This window comes from Populus nigra, chromosome 1 (assembly GCF_951802175.1).
Source record: "Populus nigra chromosome 1, ddPopNigr1.1, whole genome shotgun sequence".
NCBI classification, from domain to species: Eukaryota; Viridiplantae; Streptophyta; class Magnoliopsida; order Malpighiales; family Salicaceae; genus Populus; species Populus nigra.
In genome coordinates this window covers 23,379,165-23,400,268 of record NC_084852.1, presented here as the reverse complement: position 1 = coordinate 23,400,268, position 21,104 = coordinate 23,379,165, and the positions used below count along the sequence as shown (strand labels likewise).

General features: G+C 34.0%; 2 protein-coding genes across 9 annotated transcripts; one reads left to right on the top strand and one right to left on the bottom strand.

Annotated features, from left to right (window-relative positions):
- Window positions 1–268: 268 nt before the first annotated feature.
- Window positions 269–9,185, bottom strand: LOC133668928 (uncharacterized). 8 transcript variants are annotated; one of them, XM_062088937.1, is made up of 11 exons: window positions 6,646–9,185; window positions 6,248–6,487; window positions 5,695–5,824; window positions 5,201–5,353; window positions 4,632–4,876; window positions 4,480–4,561; window positions 4,182–4,394; window positions 3,319–3,554; window positions 2,312–2,390; window positions 2,101–2,238; window positions 269–1,008 (listed from the first exon to the last, which is right to left on the bottom strand). In XM_062088937.1, the coding sequence occupies exons 1-11, from the start codon at window positions 8,883–8,885 to the stop codon at window positions 853–855; spliced, it is 3,912 nt and encodes a 1,303-aa protein (XP_061944921.1). In that variant the 5' UTR covers window positions 8,886–9,185; the 3' UTR covers window positions 269–852. The 8 variants fall into 8 exon arrangements, with proteins under 8 accessions (XP_061944921.1, XP_061944943.1, XP_061944938.1 ...); XM_062088959.1 differs by having other exon boundaries at window positions 4,182–4,388; XM_062088954.1 differs by having other exon boundaries at window positions 4,480–4,558.
- Window positions 9,186–18,184: 8,999 nt separating this feature from the next.
- Window positions 18,185–20,006, top strand: LOC133700560 (glucan endo-1,3-beta-glucosidase-like). Its single transcript, XM_062124130.1, has 2 exons — window positions 18,185–18,342; window positions 18,949–20,006. Exons 1-2 carry the CDS (start codon window positions 18,237–18,239, stop codon window positions 19,893–19,895), a joined length of 1,053 nt encoding a protein of 350 aa, XP_061980114.1. The 5' UTR covers window positions 18,185–18,236; the 3' UTR covers window positions 19,896–20,006.
- The last annotated feature ends 1,098 nt before the right edge of the window (window positions 20,007–21,104 follow it).

The window sequence follows — 21,104 nt, the reverse complement described above, 5'->3', positions numbered from 1 at the left end:
ACAGAAGGGGGTTTTCTCGAATCAAGATAGGTGGAGTTAAGCCCTAAAGGAACGAACCTCTCTTTAAAATTTTAATCCCAATCAAAAAGAAATTGCACTTCCATTGTTACCTGTTAGCTTGATAGCAATTTTGTCCAACCTGTCAAACTTGGTAACCAAAGCAGGTGCAAGTTATCAAGCCATGTCAAGAACTGTGAAAGGGTCAGCAAGCTCTCATCAGTGGTGAGAGTCAGAGAATCAACTAAAGTCCAAGATAATTTCGAAGATGTTGGTTTAATCTCTTGATTGCATTGTTAACTTTTCATCTGTACAAAGCCGATACATTTACACAACTCAAAACAGTTAGCAATCTCCTATGTGAAATTGCATTCAAACAGCACGCCTGTTCTTTGTTTTTGCCTTATGATTCTTTTTTTTCTTTTTTTTTCCCTTGTATAAAACAAAGCTTTCAGAATTCAAATTAAAAATCCTCACACAATCTGACATGACTGTCAAACTCAATACAAACCAGCTCTCCTGTTTTCTCCTTTATGTTTCCTTCTTTACCCCTTATCGGTACAAACTAGCTCTTGAATGTGAGCAATCCACGATTTTTGGAAAAAGTCTTCAACTATTAGGTAATTCCTCTGCCATTATGTTGTCAGTTCTTCAGCTCTGTAGTTAGAACGATTTTTCATCTGCAAGACCTTTGGATCAAAGCTAAGTGCAGATGGCAGCCAACCACCAGACTCGTCTCCTACCTTTACAGATGGACTAACTCGAACAGAAATCTCAAGATCCTTGTCGTGCATGTCATACGATGGTCATCAAAACCTGTTAAATTGAATGGATCCTGGCTTTTCAGTGGTTCAGTTACCTGCCATAGGGCCTCCAACCCTCCTTCCATTGTCTCCTACTGCTGCTTCTTTCAAATGGATAATTCGGAGCATCTGTATGTGTTCTGTATGTGTTGCTTCCACTTTGTTTCTTCAGATCATTCCTCATCACTTCAAGATCATACTGTGCACGCTGCAAAACATTGCATACCGACTTTTCTCACAGAAGAAAAATGAACCGCAGCATAGTGAAAGATTAATAGGTGTACAGCAAAGAAATCAGCTTATCCTCCAGATGAAGGGCTCAAGTTATGCTAAGCGGTAAAAGAAATCGCAATGATTTGTTTCCGTTTTTACATGTAACAATTGAATTTATGAGTTTAAGGATTTACACTATGTATAGCAGGGAGATAGAGCAAGGCCTACTGGCCTAACGAGAAAATGGCAGGCCTAAATGACCTGCAAAGGAGTGTTTATAACCTTGGGTTGTGGTGTGTTTTTCCATGGGAAACACACAAGTAAAAAAAATTACAAAGAGGAAAGGGTTGCTAACAAATGTCCAACAGACAAGTTTCGTAATTAATAGAAACCAAGTCAAGCAGATAACAAGAAGACCACTTCTTATTACACAAAGCGAGCAGGGAAATAAGTAAATATGAAGCACACCATGCAAGCATCCCAGCGAAGGAAACACCATGAATAAGACTGAAGAGACATACAGCAAGAGAGTTATATTTGTCAAAACAAAATTAAGTGCATTATGGGTTCTTGTTCAGAGAAATTAAGCATGATTGCCATTACTAGACCATGGAAAGCAGCATCTTAGCAATGAGCACATAAAGCAACATCATATTTTCACATAAAACAACTTCACAGTCAGCCTTGCAATCCATTAGTTGTTATGTCAGAACTTGTTTTTATACCTATACGTTCTCTACTCCACTCCCCCTGCTTTAACACTCTTTTCCGCAAACAACCGCAAAAAGAATTTACATAATTTTCATTTCTATAAGAAACTATCTACTTGAAATCATTGGGGACCGGGGCAGAATCATAAATTGTACAAGACACTGGCAAGCAGCACACTGACACCCTAATTGAGGTAATGCCTCTTCTTAGACTAGCTCAAAGACTACCTTGCTAGCAGAAGAAAAAACTACAGAGCAGAAGTTTTTCCCATTTTGAGAGGGGAAAAAAGATTATCAGGTTAACAGCTATATTAAAAAGTTGAGCCGTGAAAAGAATGTGCAGGGATAGTAGATTGCATGATAGAAATGTGAAAAACCTTAGCAGGGTCTGAAAGCATGGCATATGCCTCCCCAATCATTTTAAAAAGTCTGTCAGTGTCCTTGTGGACTTCTTCTCCTATCTCCTTCCACAGGCTATCATCTCCATTATCACTTCTTGCCAAGGAGTGACCAGCCTACATCAATTACCAATGAGTCAAAAGGGTGAGTCATAATAAGATGTCAAAAAAATTTGAACATGTAGGAAACCTTGTCAGGATGGTGTCTAAGTGCAGCTTTGCGATATGCCTTCTTAACTTCTGATGCTGAAGCAGAAGGTTCGATTCCCCTGCCATCATAATTTGATTGGTAAACGATTTTATACCTCATATTTTAAATGAATCTTAAATTTAAAGCAATAATGAGATCACAGCGACAACAACAATAACAAGAACAGCAACAATACACAAACATAATAATAACGGAAACAACAACAACAATAATAAAACAGTGGTTTTGACATGATTGTAGGTTATGTCCTAGTTTTAGAATCATAAGTTAATTTCCTGATCGGTATTCTTTTTTTATTATTTTTAGGCTCAAACTCGAGACCTATTAGAGTGAAATGGGTGCCATTTGAGTTACAAGCTCATTGGCAGGGGTAATGCATAAGCCAACCATGAGCCCCCCAAAAAAAAAATCGAAAGTTTACTATAGTCCCTTCAAATTAGTATACATGATAATTTTCTAATATTTGGCTCCTCCAAAAATATTTATTTTCTTTCAAGTCCTATTATTTCTACCCCCCCCCCCCCACAACAGCTTTAGTCACCCTCCACCACTGCTCGTTGGCTCCTTAACAAGCATCGACTGTTCATTTGCTAAAAGATCTGTTTGATATTTTTCAAATACTCAAACTACCATTTCAACTTGTAACCTCATTTGTTTGACCCAACCCTCCATCTCTCTCTCTAAAACCCAACCCTCAAATTCTGAATAAAAAATCTCAAATCCACTAAACATCTACAGAAATGAAAATCCACTATGTAAGAGTGGTTCTTTTTTTCATGGCTGTTGTGAGCCCAGGATGTCTTTGTTGAGTTCTTTATGTTATCTAACCTATCTTCTTTCTAGAACTTCAAATTTGGATGCCAACATATATGGCGTTTCAAAATATTGAATAGAAATCATTCAAATTCCAGCTATGATTTTTGTGAAATGACAAGAATCTATAGAGAGCTTAGAACATGTAACATCTAGAATCACAAAGGACTTACAGAATGAGGTACATATTCAGAGGAACCTCCTTTCTGGCTGCTTCTTCTATGGTAGAAAGACGTAAACGAGCTTGTCTAAGATCATTGGCCAAGTTTGTTGTTCTGTCAGAGTGCCCAAACTGTTTAGTTTTCTCCTCTACTTGCTTAGTGAGAACAGCTACCAGCTTCTGAAGATCTCTAGCTGCTTGTCCATAATCCCTAATCATCTCATATAAAGTGGCTCGTCTAGAAATTGCCTAATAAAGCATGGAGAGAGTACATGCATTACCAAAAAGGTTGTTCTCAAACATATTTTAAGAAAAAAATCAGTGCCTTCCTAGAAATGTATCCTTTTTTTTCCATGGATACTGAATTGTGCACCCAAGGAAGAGCAAATGTGCAGATGTCAATTTAGTAATCAGTAAATTGTACCATCTTAAACCTGAATTCTTGTAGCAATTTAATAAGGCAACTAATAAATCCAGGAAAATAATTAGTTATCTTGAAGACACGTCAATTTCAAACCAGATCTGCACCCTGAATCAAAGCCAGCAATCCTTTTCAGTATGACTTGGTACCAGAAACAAAAACAATAATGGGCAGAATCAACTTTGTAATGAAGTACAGTTTTATAGCTTCAGAGTATACATTATTGATACCCAGACAGATTATGCTTTCCTAATTTTGAGAGAATCAGCATGCAAGTGTTTTCACATAAGATCTAGTTTAACCTTTAAGGCTTCATTTAAATTTTATTGTGCCTCAACCAATATCATAAATGATCTGGTTCAAATACGACAATAAAATTGCCCACAGGTCCCATGACATCATTAGTACCAAAAAATAAAAAGAAAGCAAAGGATGAAATCAAGTTAGAAGAAAACCTTCAAATAGTTTCCATCAAGAGCTATTGCTAGGCTGCAGTCTGCCGTAGCATCAGTGATTTGGCCCAGTGCTTTGTATGCAGCAGCTCTATTGCAAAAACAAATGGCTGCAAAAGGCCGTGATTCTATTTTACGTGACAGAGCAGCACTGTAATGTTCTATAGCTTCTGAATGCTTTCCTGCTTGAAATGCTTCATTCCCTGCAGCCTGCAGCTAGCCATATTAATGCCATGATGTAGCAGATTAAGGTACGTCAAAACACTATTCAGGGAAAAAAAATCTAACAAGAATCCAATACCTTATGGCGTATGAGTTCGTGTACAGTGGCAGCTAAGAGCACTAGTGATTCTTGAGTTTCAATACCAATCCTGGACAGACTACTGGAGTAAGAATACTGTTATCATCACTCAAACAAATGATATCAGAAATATTCAAGGCATATAAACTTACGTCGTTGCAGTAGAAGGAGGTTCCACTTGCTTCTCTAGTGAACCAATTGCCTCCTCCAGCCTTCCAAGATGGAAGTAAGATTTGAAAATGAGGCAGCAACGCCAGATCATAAATGACGTGTCCTTTGTGAGTTCAGGACCAATATTTTCTACATGGTAATCAGCATGTAATGGAGGAGAATTCTTCTTGGCAGAGTCAAATGTATGCTCACACAGTTGAATTACCTCTTCATACTTCCGCAGCTGCTGGATGACACAAAAGTTAACCGAGTTCCAACCATTGTTTTGCTGTGTATTAGAATCAAAATGGTGAAATAGTAACCACACTTATGTAGGATTTGATGTTGGGCTGGATCAGCATAGCCAGTACCAGCCCAAGTTGTGGTTTGTTGGCAACCAATGTAAATTAGCCACACACTTCTTATGAAATGAATACTGATGACATGAAGAAAATGAATAATGCAGCTTGCCCCAGCAAGATGGGAGTGAGGTTCACTTGCATAGAAAGAGACTAATAGGATGCGGTTCACTCAAATTAAAGTTCAAAGGTTCAGTAAAAGAAACACAAACCATGAAAAGAGACTCTGCTTTCATTTCAAGTAATTTTTCAGAGCATGAACTTATCAACAAACCCTCAGCAATTACTTGTAAAGCACTCTCTGCATCATTAGGTGCTCCCCGTTTCAGAAGTTCAGCAGAATGTTGCATGCACTCAGACACTTTCTGCCAGTCAAGAAAAACAGTTAATGGGCATGAAATAAAAAAATCATATATGGTCACTTCAAAAGACGTTAAACCAAAGTTCCTTGGCCATGTGGAGTTGTAATTCTTAACCACTCAACCATGGTTCAAGCTTTGGCAGCAACACAACAACACACAAGAGGTTCAAACATTGATGGAATCCATCAACTCAATCAGTATTAAGTCATTAATTGTGCATTTCTATGCATTTCATGCCATTATATAACTAATGACACGTTTCACAGGGACAGTCAGACCACAAACTCAATAAACTATCAATGATAAGGTCTTATTTGAACAAAAGAAAAGAAAAGAAAGATTACCTGTGCCTTTTGCAACCCATCAGAGGCTTCTACAGAAATTTTTCGGTCTACACAGGCATCAATGCCGAACTGCAAGCACTTTTTGAAATATTGCACTGCACCTTCAACGTCCCCCAGAGCAAGGTAACAACTTGGAACGAAAAGGAAAATAAGCACGGCACATAAACAAAAGAAAAACTGCATTTAGAAGGAGCTGCTATTCAACAAAATCAGAAGCTTAATAATTAGAAAAGGGAATTGGCCTGAGAATAAGTGATTAAAAGCTTAATGAGCTACCCAATAAGCAAGAAGTTAAACTTGAAATCATTTGTATATTCTGTGTTTACATCCACAAACAGCAAGATGCTAACTCAAACACACAACGAATACATAACTTCTGTGTCAACTTAATGAACTCATATGAGAAACGGAGCATCATAAGGCAGCAATTATGAAATCTAAAGTAAAAATAAATTGAATAAGAAATTGAACTAGAATTACATGCACAAATACATAACAATTAAATCATCAAATCATCCAGAAAATTTATCAGAAACAAAAGGTGGAGCTTTACTTTGCAGCTCTGACTTGCACCCTGATAAAATTGGGATCAATTGCAGCAGCCATCTTACAGTCTCCTAGTGCATCTCTCATTCTTCCAAGAGACATACGGGTAGCCGCACGGTTGCTATAGCACAACATCAATGCCCTGAGACAGCTTACAGATGTCTCACTTTTAGAAACACAATTTACACCTTGTGTGTAACAAGCCTCAGCTTTAGACAAATCCCCATTTTTATATGCTTGGTTTCCCCTAAAATAAAAGGAAAGAAAAATATAAGTGCAATAAAAGCTTGCAATCATACAGAATGGTTACAGAAGTACATGTAGTAGATATATAAACAAGAGAATACATTCCATATCAAATAATTTTATAAAAGAAGACATGGAGTTGACTGGAATTTATCTTGCCTCAGTCGCCACTTCTCACATGCTTCTTGAGCTGCAACAGATGCAGAAACAGACCCTTGATTGATCTCCAGTCCTTTAAGCAGCTCACCATTATCACCAACCACGTGTGAAGGAGCAGATAGGCCAGCTTTCTTGCTCCGTACAGGGGACAAAGGTGAAGAAGATCCAGAAAATGGTGTAAATTGCAAAGAAGATGATGCATATGAACCTTTGGAAGCAGCACTAGAATTAAAGGAATCATTATCAGCTCTAACGAGATTATTCTTTTTATGATGATGCTTAGGTGATACTTGTGCAGTAGAAGAGGCAGCAAAGGTGAAGCCTAAATTGACAGTATCTTCTGAACTCACAGCTGAAAAGAATTGAGTGCTGAGGTCACTATCTAGATTTGTACTTGAACTGGCTTCACTTTCTGCTGACGTAACTATAACATCATTGATAGAATCTATTTCCTCGTTTGCAGATTTCAAGCTTTCAGTTTCAGCCCCTGAAATAGAATCCTCCATATGATTTTCAGCACCGATACCTTTATCAAAACAGTTTTCAGAATTTTCCTCTTTAGTTTCTCTATATTTCATATCCTCTTCATTTATATCCATTCTCTGTGTTGCAACAACCAGATCTTCATCTATTGCATCATTCAGAACAGTTGGTTGTGAATCAGTTGATGCATGTTGACTATCTAGTGCGAAAGACTCCTCTGATGTGACAGAAGTTTCCCTGGAATTTCTAGCATCAGACAATGTTTCCTGATATGGTGAAATATCCATTGGTGAATATGATTCGGAAGCCTCTGGAATTTCTTGGGAACCACTTTCCCTGGTAACAAAATCTAGACCTGGCGACAGAGGGACTTTGACAGGTGGCTTCAACTTTCCCGTTTTCTTCTTTACTTTTGAATCTTTAAACTTTGTACTGAATTCCATCTTCGGATCTAAGCCAGTGAAAAGATTTCCTTTAGGATTTGGCGTTTTAAATTCTACAAATGGCGACCCAGCGCCATCTTGCTTGCTTGTAAAACTAAACCCATCTGTCTTCTCAAGTCCACCAGTAGGTGGCACCCTGAAAGCATTCCAACCAGCCAATCTATTGGATGAGAAGACATGAGATGGTTCCGCAACTCCAATTGGTTGTGTATCAACTTTTGGCTGATCCATAGATGCATGAATACCACTTACATCTTTACCCGGCGTTCCTCCAAAAAAAAATTCAGTGGGATCACCACAATCGTGGAATTTCTTATCACCCTTATTTACAGTTGGCATATCCTTTCTGGAGATTCGACAAGAAGAAAATCCCATGTTGGTTTGACCTGAAGATTCTACCTTCGCACTTCCAATTTTCAACTTGCACCCCATCTCGTGTGAAAGTGCACTCTCGCTCTCTCCACCAACATAACCACCAATGCTTTCCCTGCTTCCAAAGGCAAAACTATCCTTCTCATTGGTCTCATTATTAACATTGTTAGTGACTACATAGTCCTTTATGTTCAAATTCTTGATTTGATCAGGAAGGGCATTCTTTGCAGCAGCGGCAAACATTTCACTACCCTTTTCACTACTTTTAAATCCAAACTTTTTGATATCATCAGCTTGAAAACTACCACCACCATTAGTGGCATCTCCAGCCTCTTCAATATTCAATTTCTTCTCCAAATCATCTGGTAGCAGTGACTCCACATTTCTCCCAATAGAACTACCTACATTGTCACCGCTCCCAAACTTGCCATTAGCACTTAACTTAGACGCCCCATCTGCAACCTTCTCCTTATCATCAATGCTCAACTTCTGCATGCTCTCGTCAACACCATGACTCTTGTTACCATCACTTGCAAAAACAAAACCACTCTTCTCGCTCACATCTACATTAGTTTCACTTCCAGTTCTCAAACTTTTCAATTCCTCTATAATTCCCTTGCCGGAATTCGAGTTAAACCCCATATTACTTGGACTAGCTCCAAACACAAACGCCTCAGTACCACCACTCCCAGAACCACCCGGTTCAACCCGACTCCTATCGGGTCGGAACTGATTGAAACCGAGCCCAGCCCAGGTTTCTTCATTGGATTTAAAATTCTGGGGATTCGATTGCCTCCTAACTTTTGCCAATCTTGGCCTCGAAAGACCACCTTTAGTTGACGAGGACGATGATGATCGAGAGCTAAAGTTTGGATTTTGGTTACTAATTCGGGTTGAATTTGAGAACCCAGAATTTAAATTATCAAAATTTGATGGGTTCATGCTGGTTTCTTGTTTTGATTGAGAGTTTTTTGAAGCTAAATAACAATAATAATGAGATGCGGAGAGAGGAATGAGAAAGCTGACCGTTGGTGATATTGATGTTACTATTAGGATTTTGAATCGGAGTTCCAGTATCTAGCAACGCCGGTGACATGTCAGTGCAGGAGTCATTAAATCAGACGGTGGAGAATAGGGTGGTGGGAACTTGAAGATCAAAGAGGTGACGTTGTTAGTGGAGAAAATGATTGGTTTTTTTTTTTCTTTTTGTTTGAACATACATAATTGGGTTAATTAATTAAAATGTTTGCGTAGTAATAAATATCTTTTGGAGTTTAGCTTTGCTGTGTTTACTTGTCTTGAAGGAAATTCGAATGGGTTGGCCCTCCGCAAGATATTTTTAAGATTTTTTTTGTTTTTATATTTTAAAAATATTTTTAAAAAATTAATTTTTTTATTTTTTATTTCAAATTAAATTTTTTTATATTTTCATTGTTTTAATTTATTAATATTAAAAATAATTTTAAAAAAATAAAAATAAATATTATTTTTATATATTTTCGAGCAAAAAACACTTTAAAAAACAATTGTTATCACACTCTCAAACACCTCCTAAGTCTTTTTTTAATTTATTTTCTCACGTTTATCTCTAATTATTTTGATTGATTGAGAATTTACATTGTTATTTTTTTTGTTAGCATTTTATCTTGTGATCCGATCTATTGATTCATGTCACAAGTTTTGAAAGTTGAACTAAGTTGATTTTGATTATTTTTAATTATTTCTTTTTTAATTTCACTCATCATCACTATGTTTGTAGAAATTGATATTTTTTGTTTTTTTTATCTTTTTTTCTATAGAGTTATCTCAATATCATGTCTTGAGTTATGAATTTAATAAATTCACCAAGTTTGACTGGGGCTTTTTTTTTCATTGCTTTTTAATTTTAATTTTTCCCAGGTTGGTTAGAAAATTAAATTTCATGATTTTATTTAATCTGTTTTACAAGAAGTTATCTCGATCCCACAACTAAATTATAAATTTGATTTGAGTTTTGCTTAAGCCGGATGATAAAAAATTATCATGTTTGATTCTTTCAGATGATATATTTTAAAGAATTCACCTATGTGATGACTCAGACAAACTCGAGTCAATTTTTTTTTATAAAAAAATTATTTTCTTTTTAATTTTGTTATTTATCACTTTATTTGTTGAGAATTGAGATTCGTATTTTTTTTATTTTTCTTTCTATACAATTATCTCATTCTCATTTAATTTTTATTTTGTTAACAAATAAGATCATTGCAATGTTTTAAGAATATTATAAGATATATTTCTATAATATTGATAAGCATTCATCTTTTGTATTAAATCGTTTTTTTTTCACTTTATTTATTATTGATATTTTATTTTTTTATTATATTATTAAATTAACTGAGTTTATTAAGTTTATTCGAGTTAATGATTAGAAGAATCTTAGATATTTTTTCTTTTTAAAAAAATATTTACATTTTCTTGATATCTTTTCTATGATAAAAAAAAAGGCTCGTGCCACAATACACACAACCTATCTAGTTATATATTTGTACAATAATTGAAATCTATGTAACTTTCTATTCTAGATGGTTGTTTCCATATTTAAGCAATAAATTATTTTTTAGAACTTATATTTTCAGTGAAATAATTATATAATCCTTTTGATTTGAGAAAATCAATATTTAATCCATGTTTCTTAATTATATTTCTTTGTAACTCAATCATTTTGGTTGTTTTTTCATGGAAAATCAGTTTTTTTTCTTCATAAAATTTCCTTCATTTCCAGATCAATTTTCTAAACTCACCTATTGCAAACAAAAAAAAAATCACATGAAAAGGGTAATTCGTTCATTTAGAAACAAAATAAAATCAATAGTCAACTTTGATCAAGGGACTAACATGTGCTTTTCAAAACTAAAAGGGCAAGCTTATAAAATACCAAAAGAACAACAATAAAATTATAATTTACTCTAGTGTCAATAAAAATAGATTTCTACTAGTTAGGTGCCCCAAGACATACCTTTGTTTTCGCATAAAAATATCAAAAAAAGGTAAATAATTTTTAAGAAATAAAAAAAATATAATATTAATATAATTGGCTCGAGTGAGTTTAATAAACTCTATTAATTTAATAATATCATTAGAAAATAAAATATTAGCAACAAACAAAGCGAAAAAAAAAAACAATATTCCAAAAAGTCAATGATCTTATTTGTTAACAAATTAAAAATTATAGAAATATATCTTCATAATATTCCAAAAACATGCCAATAATCTTATTTGTTAACAAATTAAAAAAAATGAGAATAGAATAATTTCATAGAAAAAAAACTATGAATATAAAAAAAAAATAAGACAAAAGAATTCATTTATTGTTAACTTTTTAAACCTTGACTCTAAGTTATAAGACCAAAGGCACTAATATGAAAATCATGAGGGTTAAAATAAAAAAAAAACAACACAAAAAAATCCTTAATAAAAAATCCAATAAAAATAATGAGTGTTAAAATTGCAATAAAAAAATAAATCTAAAGAAAATAATAAATTTTAAATTTGAGAGTTAAATAGAAAAGAATTAAAACATTAACAAAATTATAAAAATCAAAAGAACAAAGATAAAAAAAAATAAGTACACTATAAACTTAAATTGAAGAGTGAAATTAAAAACAATGAAATTTTCATAAAAAATTCAAGGAAAAAAATTAAAAAATCATAAGAATAAATATCAAATTAAACATAATAAAAGAATGAATATATAGAATTCTTCAACGTCTTTTTTCACAATAAATAACTCCTAGATGTAAATTGAAAAGCTTATGCACGCATCTAATAAAACAACCCAATAACTATTGTGTAAAGTAATGAAAAACAATTTTATCAACATTAAATTTTTTTTTGAGAAAACTAAGAAAAGAATGAAGATCAAAATTCTAATATCGCAATATGGGTAATTTACTTGATTATATTCAATGAATCCTTTATCAAAATAAATTTGTAATAGGAAAACACATAAAATTTATAATAGAAACCGTCACACACATAAAATTTATTGAACAATAATTAAAAAAATAATGCAAGGCTGTAATATGAAAAATTTTATAAAAAATCAATATTAAAAAAAATTAATCTATATAAAATTAAGAAAAAATCATAGATGAATCATACCTACCTCTTTAAAAATTAAACACACCCAATATCATTTAAAAATAATCACAATCTAATTAAAATATAAACCCAAAATTTATTTGAAAAAATATACACAATAATGTATTATTTTCTAAAAAACTGAAAATTTAAAAAATAAATAAATAAAGAATCAGGCCAGACATTGCTGGGTCTGATAAGTTAGGCCCATCGCCTGACCCATAAAGCAACAGCCCTCGCGCATGCTTTTATTTTTTAAAAAAGTTTAATGTTATGCCCAAATATTAAAAAAAAAGACGCATCGCCTGCGAACCCAGAATATGGCTAGAAAAACAAAATCCTTTGTTTTTTTTTACCAAAAAACTCATTTTCAATCTATTTTTGACTCAGAATACCTACAAAACACCATATATACCTTGTTAAACATATTCATGACCACCAAACGCCAATAAACCGCCACAGAACTCGAAATCTTCCCGAAACAAAAATTCTTCATGAGCTCAGATATGTTGTTTTAGGTGTTTTCAAGGTAAAAAAACACCTAATCATAACCTCCCTCATCATATGAAATCTTTTGACACAAAAATCAATCGTTTTATGGTCAGAATCTTCCCCAACAACCACTTTTTCTATCTAAGGCAGAATACGGTGACTCCCCCCTCTCTCCTCCCAACAAAAAAGAACTAAAACAAAAGGAAAAATGAAGTTAGATATCAAAGTGTATTATCTTCAAATTCAAGAGATTGGTCATCTAATATCTAAAAATTATGGGGATTAAAATGATTGTTTTAACAAAACTTTCAACCTGCCTCCATGTTACTCGAGATTTTCACTTCAATGCCTTAGCTTTCAATTCAACCCACCCTCCTAAAACAAATATACAATTGGAAGTTAATTTAGGCTCAAAGGGCTAAATCATGTAAAATAAAAATTTAAGTATCAAAGTGAAAATTACAAAAAAAAAAATACATTGCTACAATTTACATTGTATTGTAAGAAAGTGTATAGTAATTCCAGCACAGTATGCCTTTTAGTTATAATCAATTAATTCTAAAAAATAATAAAAGTGGACTTGCATCAGTAGTCGGGCGAGCTAGGTAGATTGGTCAAGTTTGATGACAGAATTAATTAGTTGAGACTATTTTACGTCCCGCTATATATCAAATTATTATTTTTTAATTCACAAAAAAATAAATATTGCAGGTCCTCAATGAGTGGAGGAGGAGATCTCGTTCGGAGACCAATATATAAGAGAAGTGGTTGTCTTTCTGCAAGTGAGATCTCGGATCGAGAAACCAGCGCCCAAAGGTGCCTTTACACGGTATTTATCATGCACTTCGAGGACCTTGAACAATCTTTTCCATTTTTTTTTGGTTATGTAGCTTTATACTCATATGAAGCTGTTCATTCTCCTGCCTTAAAAATTGGAATTTCTTCATCATATATAATTATTTGGTATTATTATTAATTTCTATCTGGGATCAATTTTAAAATTTAATAATTTAATTTTTTATTTTTAAAATTAAATTATATGAAAGTTATTCTGACGTGATCTAGTCAACTTAATTGGTCCAAAAACAACTTTATTAACCTATATAAGAATTTCAAAGATGAAATTAAAGAAAAAATTAAAGATTAAATTGATAGGAAAAAAAACTCTCGATTCAACTATTTACTTTTTAAAATTAAACCATGTAAAAGTTATTTTAATGATTCAATCAACTTGGCTGAGTAAAAAAAAACAATCCGGACAATTTTTAGAAAAAATTAAGGATGATATTGAGAGAAAAAAAAAAATTGAAAGAAATGGAAAAGATGGGGACTGAATTTTTTTTAATAAAAAAAAGAACAGAAAAGAAGAAGCTGAAGAGAAGCCTCACTGGATAACGAAACTCCACAAAAAAATCTTAGTTTATATAGTAAAGAAGGTAAAATTTGGCAATTCAGAAGTCAGCAACCAAGTAAAACATCATTGATAAATCGCAGATGTACTTTTCTAGTCTGGTTCGCCACTAATCTCAAAGACAAAACATACATGCATGAATGAGTGCACCCTCTTTGGCCACATTCATTCAGAGATTGGTCTGGTTGTCATCATTGCAATACACACACAGCCCACAGAACTCAAAACTATAATAACTTTTGCAGCGATCCATTGTTCCTCTAAGCTTTTGTACCTAGGTGGTTCGAAGCTATAGATGGCAAATACACTAATTATCATATTCTTATATGGACACATGCTCGTGGGTTCAAGGTATTCTTTTTTTTTTTTTAGTTTAATGTGGGTGTGCAAACCAGCTTGCGCGCACCTCGACTAATCTTACGAGTCCTGAAATTAACGACCATGTAAGCCTCCAGTGACCATTATATGAGCAACCACAGGGCTCGAACTTGAGACCACAGAGAAAACAAACCTCTTAGTCCTAAGCTTTTATCACTGGACCACTATCTAGATGGTTGGGCTCAAGGTATTCTTGAATACTAGGGTAAGACGTCTTCTTCTCAAGGAACAAGAAGATTTGTTTCTCTTGCTCAAACCTGAATATTCTTTACATGGCCTTGCAAGACTCCCATCTCCTGCCTAAATTAACTTGGACATCGAAGAATCCCCATCCCTTTCAAGAGGTTTTCTTTGTAGCTGTTCCAAGTGTCCAAACTCAATCTTTTATGCCTTCCAACCCATATATATCAGTCTTGGAAGCATCGTAATTTCTATTAGAGGTTTTAACAACCTCATTAGGAAGCAATTTTGTGGATCCATACGAATTCTTCTTATTGTATACTTACCATTATTTTCTTGCTTTATTATTAGATGAATTTTTTTCTGCTCTTTCTTAATGTTACATGTTGTAGGTGCACAATCCATAGGCGTGTGTTATGGGGGAAACGGAACGCTTACAATTTGCCAGCAGAGAATGAAGTTGTGAGTCCCTATGAAGCGTATGGCATGTATAGGAAGAATCTCTTTGATGCCTTAATGGATGCACTTTACTCAGCTCTTGAGAAGGCAGGAGGGAGCTATTTGAGGATTGCTGTCTCAGAGAGTGGTTGGGCATCTGCTGGTGGAACTGTGGAAACAGCCGAAAGCGCAGACACATGTTATAGGAACTTGATCGATCATGTCAAGGGACTCCGAGGAGGTCTGGACAGGCTATGGAAATTTCTCAGTGCTCGATGAGAACAGGAAGGAACTTGAAATCGAGTGACATTTCTGCCTGTTTCTACCTGATAAACAACCCAAGTATAGTATTGGCTTCAACTAATAGAGAGGAAAAAAATCTGCTACGCAACTCTTTGCTGCATCAATACTATCATATGCGCAATATGCCTGAAATTTTCTACAGGAAATGATTTTAATTCTGCCAGAACTTTATAATCAAAAGTAATCTGCTCCATGTGTTCTCCTTTGATAAGAAACTTGAATGCTACAAATGATCAACCACAATTCACATCCAAAATCTGTATTCGATCCGACGTTTCACTGCTACCAAAGTAGGATTCAACTCTCCAACGAATCAAAAGTTCAAATACAGGAATTAGCAAATAGCCAAATATAACTGAAATCAAATCATCAGTTCAGAATTCAGCCATGACTAGTATTATATTTCGCTAACATGCCATGCTATCCCCTAACAAAAGAGAAGTGTAGTCCTTTGATCGAAAGGTAAACCTAACACAATGTTGACAGCTTCCAAACAAAGTTATTAAACATATGTGGACACAAGATTCGATTCAAGATTTAATTTATGAGTTAGCTAGGGAGTTAACTCTTATGAGTTAGCTAGGGAATTAACTCAGATTAATTAAAATAATATTGTTTTAATTAAAAAAAATAAAAATATGTTTTGAAAAAAAAATCAAAGCAGGTATTGATTTGGAGAACTAGTTCCCAAGTTAATTACAGGGTCACATGGTTTACTGGATTAACTCTACCTCGGTTTTTTTAAACCCGGCTCGGCCAGGATAAAGTTGTACCTGCCAAGACCAGCAGGGAAGACTAGGTCTCATTCAATAAATTACAACACTGTTGAAATTGTTTTTTGTGTTCATATCATTGATTTTGCATTCTTCATACTTCCTTAAGTTGAAACGACACTAATCAATTCTTGTACGACACGTAAGCAGGAAAGGAAAATAGATAAAACTAGATTATGTTCAGATTAATTTTTCTTAACGTAAAAAAAATATTTAAATGATGTTAATGTATTTTTTTGTAAAACAAAAATTAACATTAAATTATATGAGAATTGATATGATATGATATAATTGATTTGATAATTTCAAAAACAACCTGAATAATTTATAAAAATATAATTTGACTTTAAAAAATAGAGTAACATCTTTTTTAAAATATTAAAATGACAACATATTAGATCGGTTTGGATCAACTCGAGTTAATTTGTCAAATCCGCTACTAAAAAAGAACTCGAGTCAACTCAGATTAACCTGTCAAACATGAATCTTAAGACCGAGATAACCCCATAAGAAGTAAATCGAAATAAATTATGAAACTCAATTCTCAATCAACCCAATGTTTAAGGGTGAAAAAAAAGATAGAAAAAAACACTCGAGTCAACTGATCAAACTCATAACCCAGAAAAACTAGGATAATTTCATAGAATGCAGACCGAAATAAAATATGAAGCCTAATTCTCACTCAATCTAATATTAAATAATAAAATTCAACTTAAAAAAAGAAAAAAAAACTTAAGTCCACCGACCTAACCTCTTACCTGAATCATAAGACTATGATATTTCTATAGAAAACAAATAGAAAGAATTATAGATCTTAATTCCCAATCAACTTAATTTTGAATGATTAAATTGAAAAAAATAATCAAATTAAAAAGGGATAAAAAATTATCTGAGTCAACACGGGTTAACCTGCTAAACTCGGGTCAGAACGGGATAACTCCATAGAAAGCAAAGAAAAAATAATTTTAAAGTTCGATTTTTAATCAAACCAATGTTGAATAATAAAATTTTAAAAAATTAATTAAAAAATAGATAAAAAAAAATGACCCGAGTCAACACGACCGCAAAACTCGCAACTTGAGTCATGAGACCGGTATAACTTCATAAAAAACAAATCAAAATAAATTATGAATTTCTTTACCTATTAAATCCAATATTGTTGAAGGATGAAAAAAAAATTTTAAAAAAAAACCTAAGAATTTTTTAGGACCAAAGTGAAAAAAAAAAAATAGCTTTTAACTGTTTATTGCTATAGTGATAATTAGCCAAGCTCTTGTAGTATATGTGAATTTCCAACCAAAAGAATAAAGTAAAAAACAAAAAAAAAATTCCACTAATGATAAACTACCTAACTTGCATTACTTCAAAATAAATATCGAGTAATGAAAAAAAAAAAAAGTATTGAATTACGTCTCTCATGATAGTCCTTGCTCCTTACATAAAAATTTTGCGTTTTGAAAACCTCTCCATACATCTTAATGGATGCGTGTGGACGTGTGTTTCATGTTAGGTTAGTGAGATGAAAGTTAAAACGACAGAAGGGAAACGTAGCTGATTTATTCCTTTTTCTGCAAATACTATGAGAGTTGAATATTCTAGGAGGCATCTTGGCAGCATAAACGATAGAATACCGTGTCTTACAGCTAGATGGGTGGAGACATCTTGTTAGCAAGGAACCAAATTGCTTGCCGGTTTCATGAGATTTGTCATGACTAACCAGGTACGTGAATGAGTTCGTTAGTTAGACTGGTGGAAATTGATAAGCACATCTGACCTCCAGTTCTAGTTACTTGGCCTGCTGAGATAAAGCGTATCGGTATGGCCAGTTGACTAGATTGTTCTGCAGCTAGCATGCTCGCTAATTCCCATATTCTGGAATTTGGATCGTTGAATTTAGACACCTATCTTCAAGTTAGGCTGGTAAAAATATTGTCTGGACACCAGACCGCAGAATTTTCAAGAGGAAAACAAGAATTAATGAAGACAAAGACGTTGGAGAAAATTAGGCATTCCACCAATCAAGGCAGACGGAACGATATTGACCTTTTCACATTTGTTTACGTGTCATCACCATGTTTCAGTCCGCCTTGCCTTGCTGCCTGGGCAAGAAGTCCTTACTGATAGTAGAGCTAGGACCTCAACTCTGAACTTAATATCATCGCCATTGTTTATCCCACCTATAAATAGAGGTGCAAGGAAATGGGAGGTTATTCATCTAGACTGCAAAGTTCTACAATGAACACATTCATGGCTACGACTATCTTGCTGCTTTTTGGGTTGATGATTTCTCGCCTAACACTTTCAGGTATGTGTATATGCAAATTTGTTTGTTCACAAGATGATAATTTTTAGGTAGTATTTGGCTTAATTATCATCTATATATAATGGCTTGGAAGTGCTAGAGATCAAGCTCCATCTTTGTTTGCAAGGATCCACGGAAGTGAGCATCGTGTTCAATTCTTGCACTAATTAAGGGCCTAAGGTCTTTGATATTGTCCATTGAAGTAACATCTAGGACAACGATAAAAAAAAATTTAATAGAAAATCTCCAAGGTTGTATCCTTATATCACATATAATGTCAGTTATTGAGCTCTTGATCTTGTCAGGCTCCTCACTTGACTCTGAAGTTAGTCATGAACTTGAAGTCTGTTGTAAGAGGAGTAGTCAATGGACTACGTTGGTAGCATTGATTTTTTCGGCAAGGGTTGCATGAATTTCATTCTGTTGATAAGCTAGTTTGTTCGGAAAATAACGTTTGTGCTTCCAAGTCCAAAGACATCAAGAGCTATTTACAGGCTATTTCTTAATCACAAACAGTATTAAGAACTAGCATCATGTATATATCGCAGTACTGATGGCTGTCAGTACTTTTACATCTAAACTCATCAGCATTCGGTTTATATGTTGCAGATGCACAATCCATCGGGGTTTGTTATGGAAAGAATGGAAACAATTTGCCATCTGATCAGGAAGTTGTGAGTCTTTTCCAAACAAATGTTATTGGAAGGATGCGAATTTATGATCCGAACAGAGACACACTTGAAGCCCTTAGAGGATCAAACATAGAAGTCGTCCTTGGTGTCCCCAACGACAAACTTCAGTCCCTTACTGATGCCTCAGCTGCAACAACCTGGGTTCAAGACAACGTTGTGGCCTACTCATCCAATGTCAAGTTCCGCTACATTGCTGTTGGCAATGAAGTACACCCTGGAGATGCGAATGCACAATCCGTTCTACCGGCAATGCAGAACATACATGACGCAATAGCATCCGCCAATTTACAAGATCAAATTAAGGTTTCAACAGCGATAGACACAACTTTGTTGGGCAGCTCCTACCCTCCGTCGGATGGGTCCTTTAGTGACAGTGCAAGTCAATACATAAACCCTATCATCAACTTCTTAAGGACCAACGGCTCACCACTTCTTGCAAATGTGTATCCCTACTTCAGCTACACTGGCAACCCACAAAGCATTGATCTTAGCTATGCCTTGTTTACTTCACCAGGTGTCGTGGTGCAAGATGGTCAATATGGATACCAGAATTTGTTTGATGCATTGTTAGATGCTCTTTATGCTGCTCTCGAGAAAGCAGGTGCCCCAGATTTGAACATTGTTGTATCGGAAAGTGGTTGGCCATCTGAAGGGGGGACTGCAGCAACGTCTGACAACGCAGGAACTTTCTACAGGAATTTGATTAATCATGCGAAACAAGGGACTCCCAGAAGATCTGGACAGGCTATAGAGACATACTTGTTTGCAATGTTTGATGAGAATCTGAAGGCAGCAGGAATTGAACAACATTTTGGTCTCTTCCTCCCCAACAAACAGCCTAAGTACCAACTTACTTTTGGTTAATAGAAAAAACATAGTACGTTACACCGAATGAAGGTTTGAATAAGAGTTTTTGAGCTCGTGTACTACCAGACTTATTCATAAAATACAATAAACTTATTTACATTATCTCTAGTTTCTTGACTGTTGCTGAGTAAGTTGCTTGATCCTCCCAAGAGTATACAGACTGTACTGTTTGCTTTAAATTAAGAGAGAGGAAGAGAGAAGAGACAGGGGAGGAGTCCAACCTCTATAATTAATAAACATTTTATCATATAATATATCAAATTAGATGAATCTCCTGTTCAATAATCATAAACGTTCAATGGTTGTAATTAGAATTTATGAGTTTGGAGTACTATATATATGGATACACGTTTTTAAAGTAATCATAACATGAGTATGCTCTGAAGATTAGATTTTTGTTTTATTTTTTAGAACTTCAGAAAAAAAAAACCACTTTTACAATTAACAAAGATCAAACTTCCAAAAATGTTTATACTAATAATTCATTCTTCAAAAAAAAATCCAAAAATATATCAAAATAATTAACAAGAATTATTATTTTCTTAACATTTCCTAACAACAATCATCGTTAAGGCTTCTTTAATTTGTTCTCATATTGACCATAACATCCTATTTAGAATACACTAGAAACGTGGCCCGCGCTACACCGCGGGTCAATTTTTTTTGTATAAAACATATCAAAAAAATTAAAATATAAGAGTGTTAGCTCTTTCTACAAACTTATATCTAAGAATATTGGGTCTGTTTGCTACTCCTGATCCAAAAGTTATATTTATAATATTAATAATAATATTAAACTTGCATAACCCAAGTGTAAGTGAGTTTGGTTGCAACATCAAACTTGAAACCTTGGATATGAGTCTGTTTGCAAGGTCTTGTTATAAAAGTGTGATAATTAAAAAGGAAAAAAAATTAATATTGCAGAATGAAATTAAAAAAAAAATATTAATTGAAAAGAAAAAAACAATAAAGCAAAGCATTATTCCGATGAAAAGTGCTTTGCAAGGAGGGGTACAGTAAAATCCCCTTATGAGATTACAATAATCTAATGAACAGTAAACAAAACAAATCATAAAGTTTAATTCTTAATCAAATCGATATTAAAAGATGAAATTGAAAGAAAAAAATTACTTAAGAAAAAGAAAAAAATTGAATCAACTGGTTTAACCCGTCAAACCTGGGATTCGTGTCATGAAATTGAAAGAA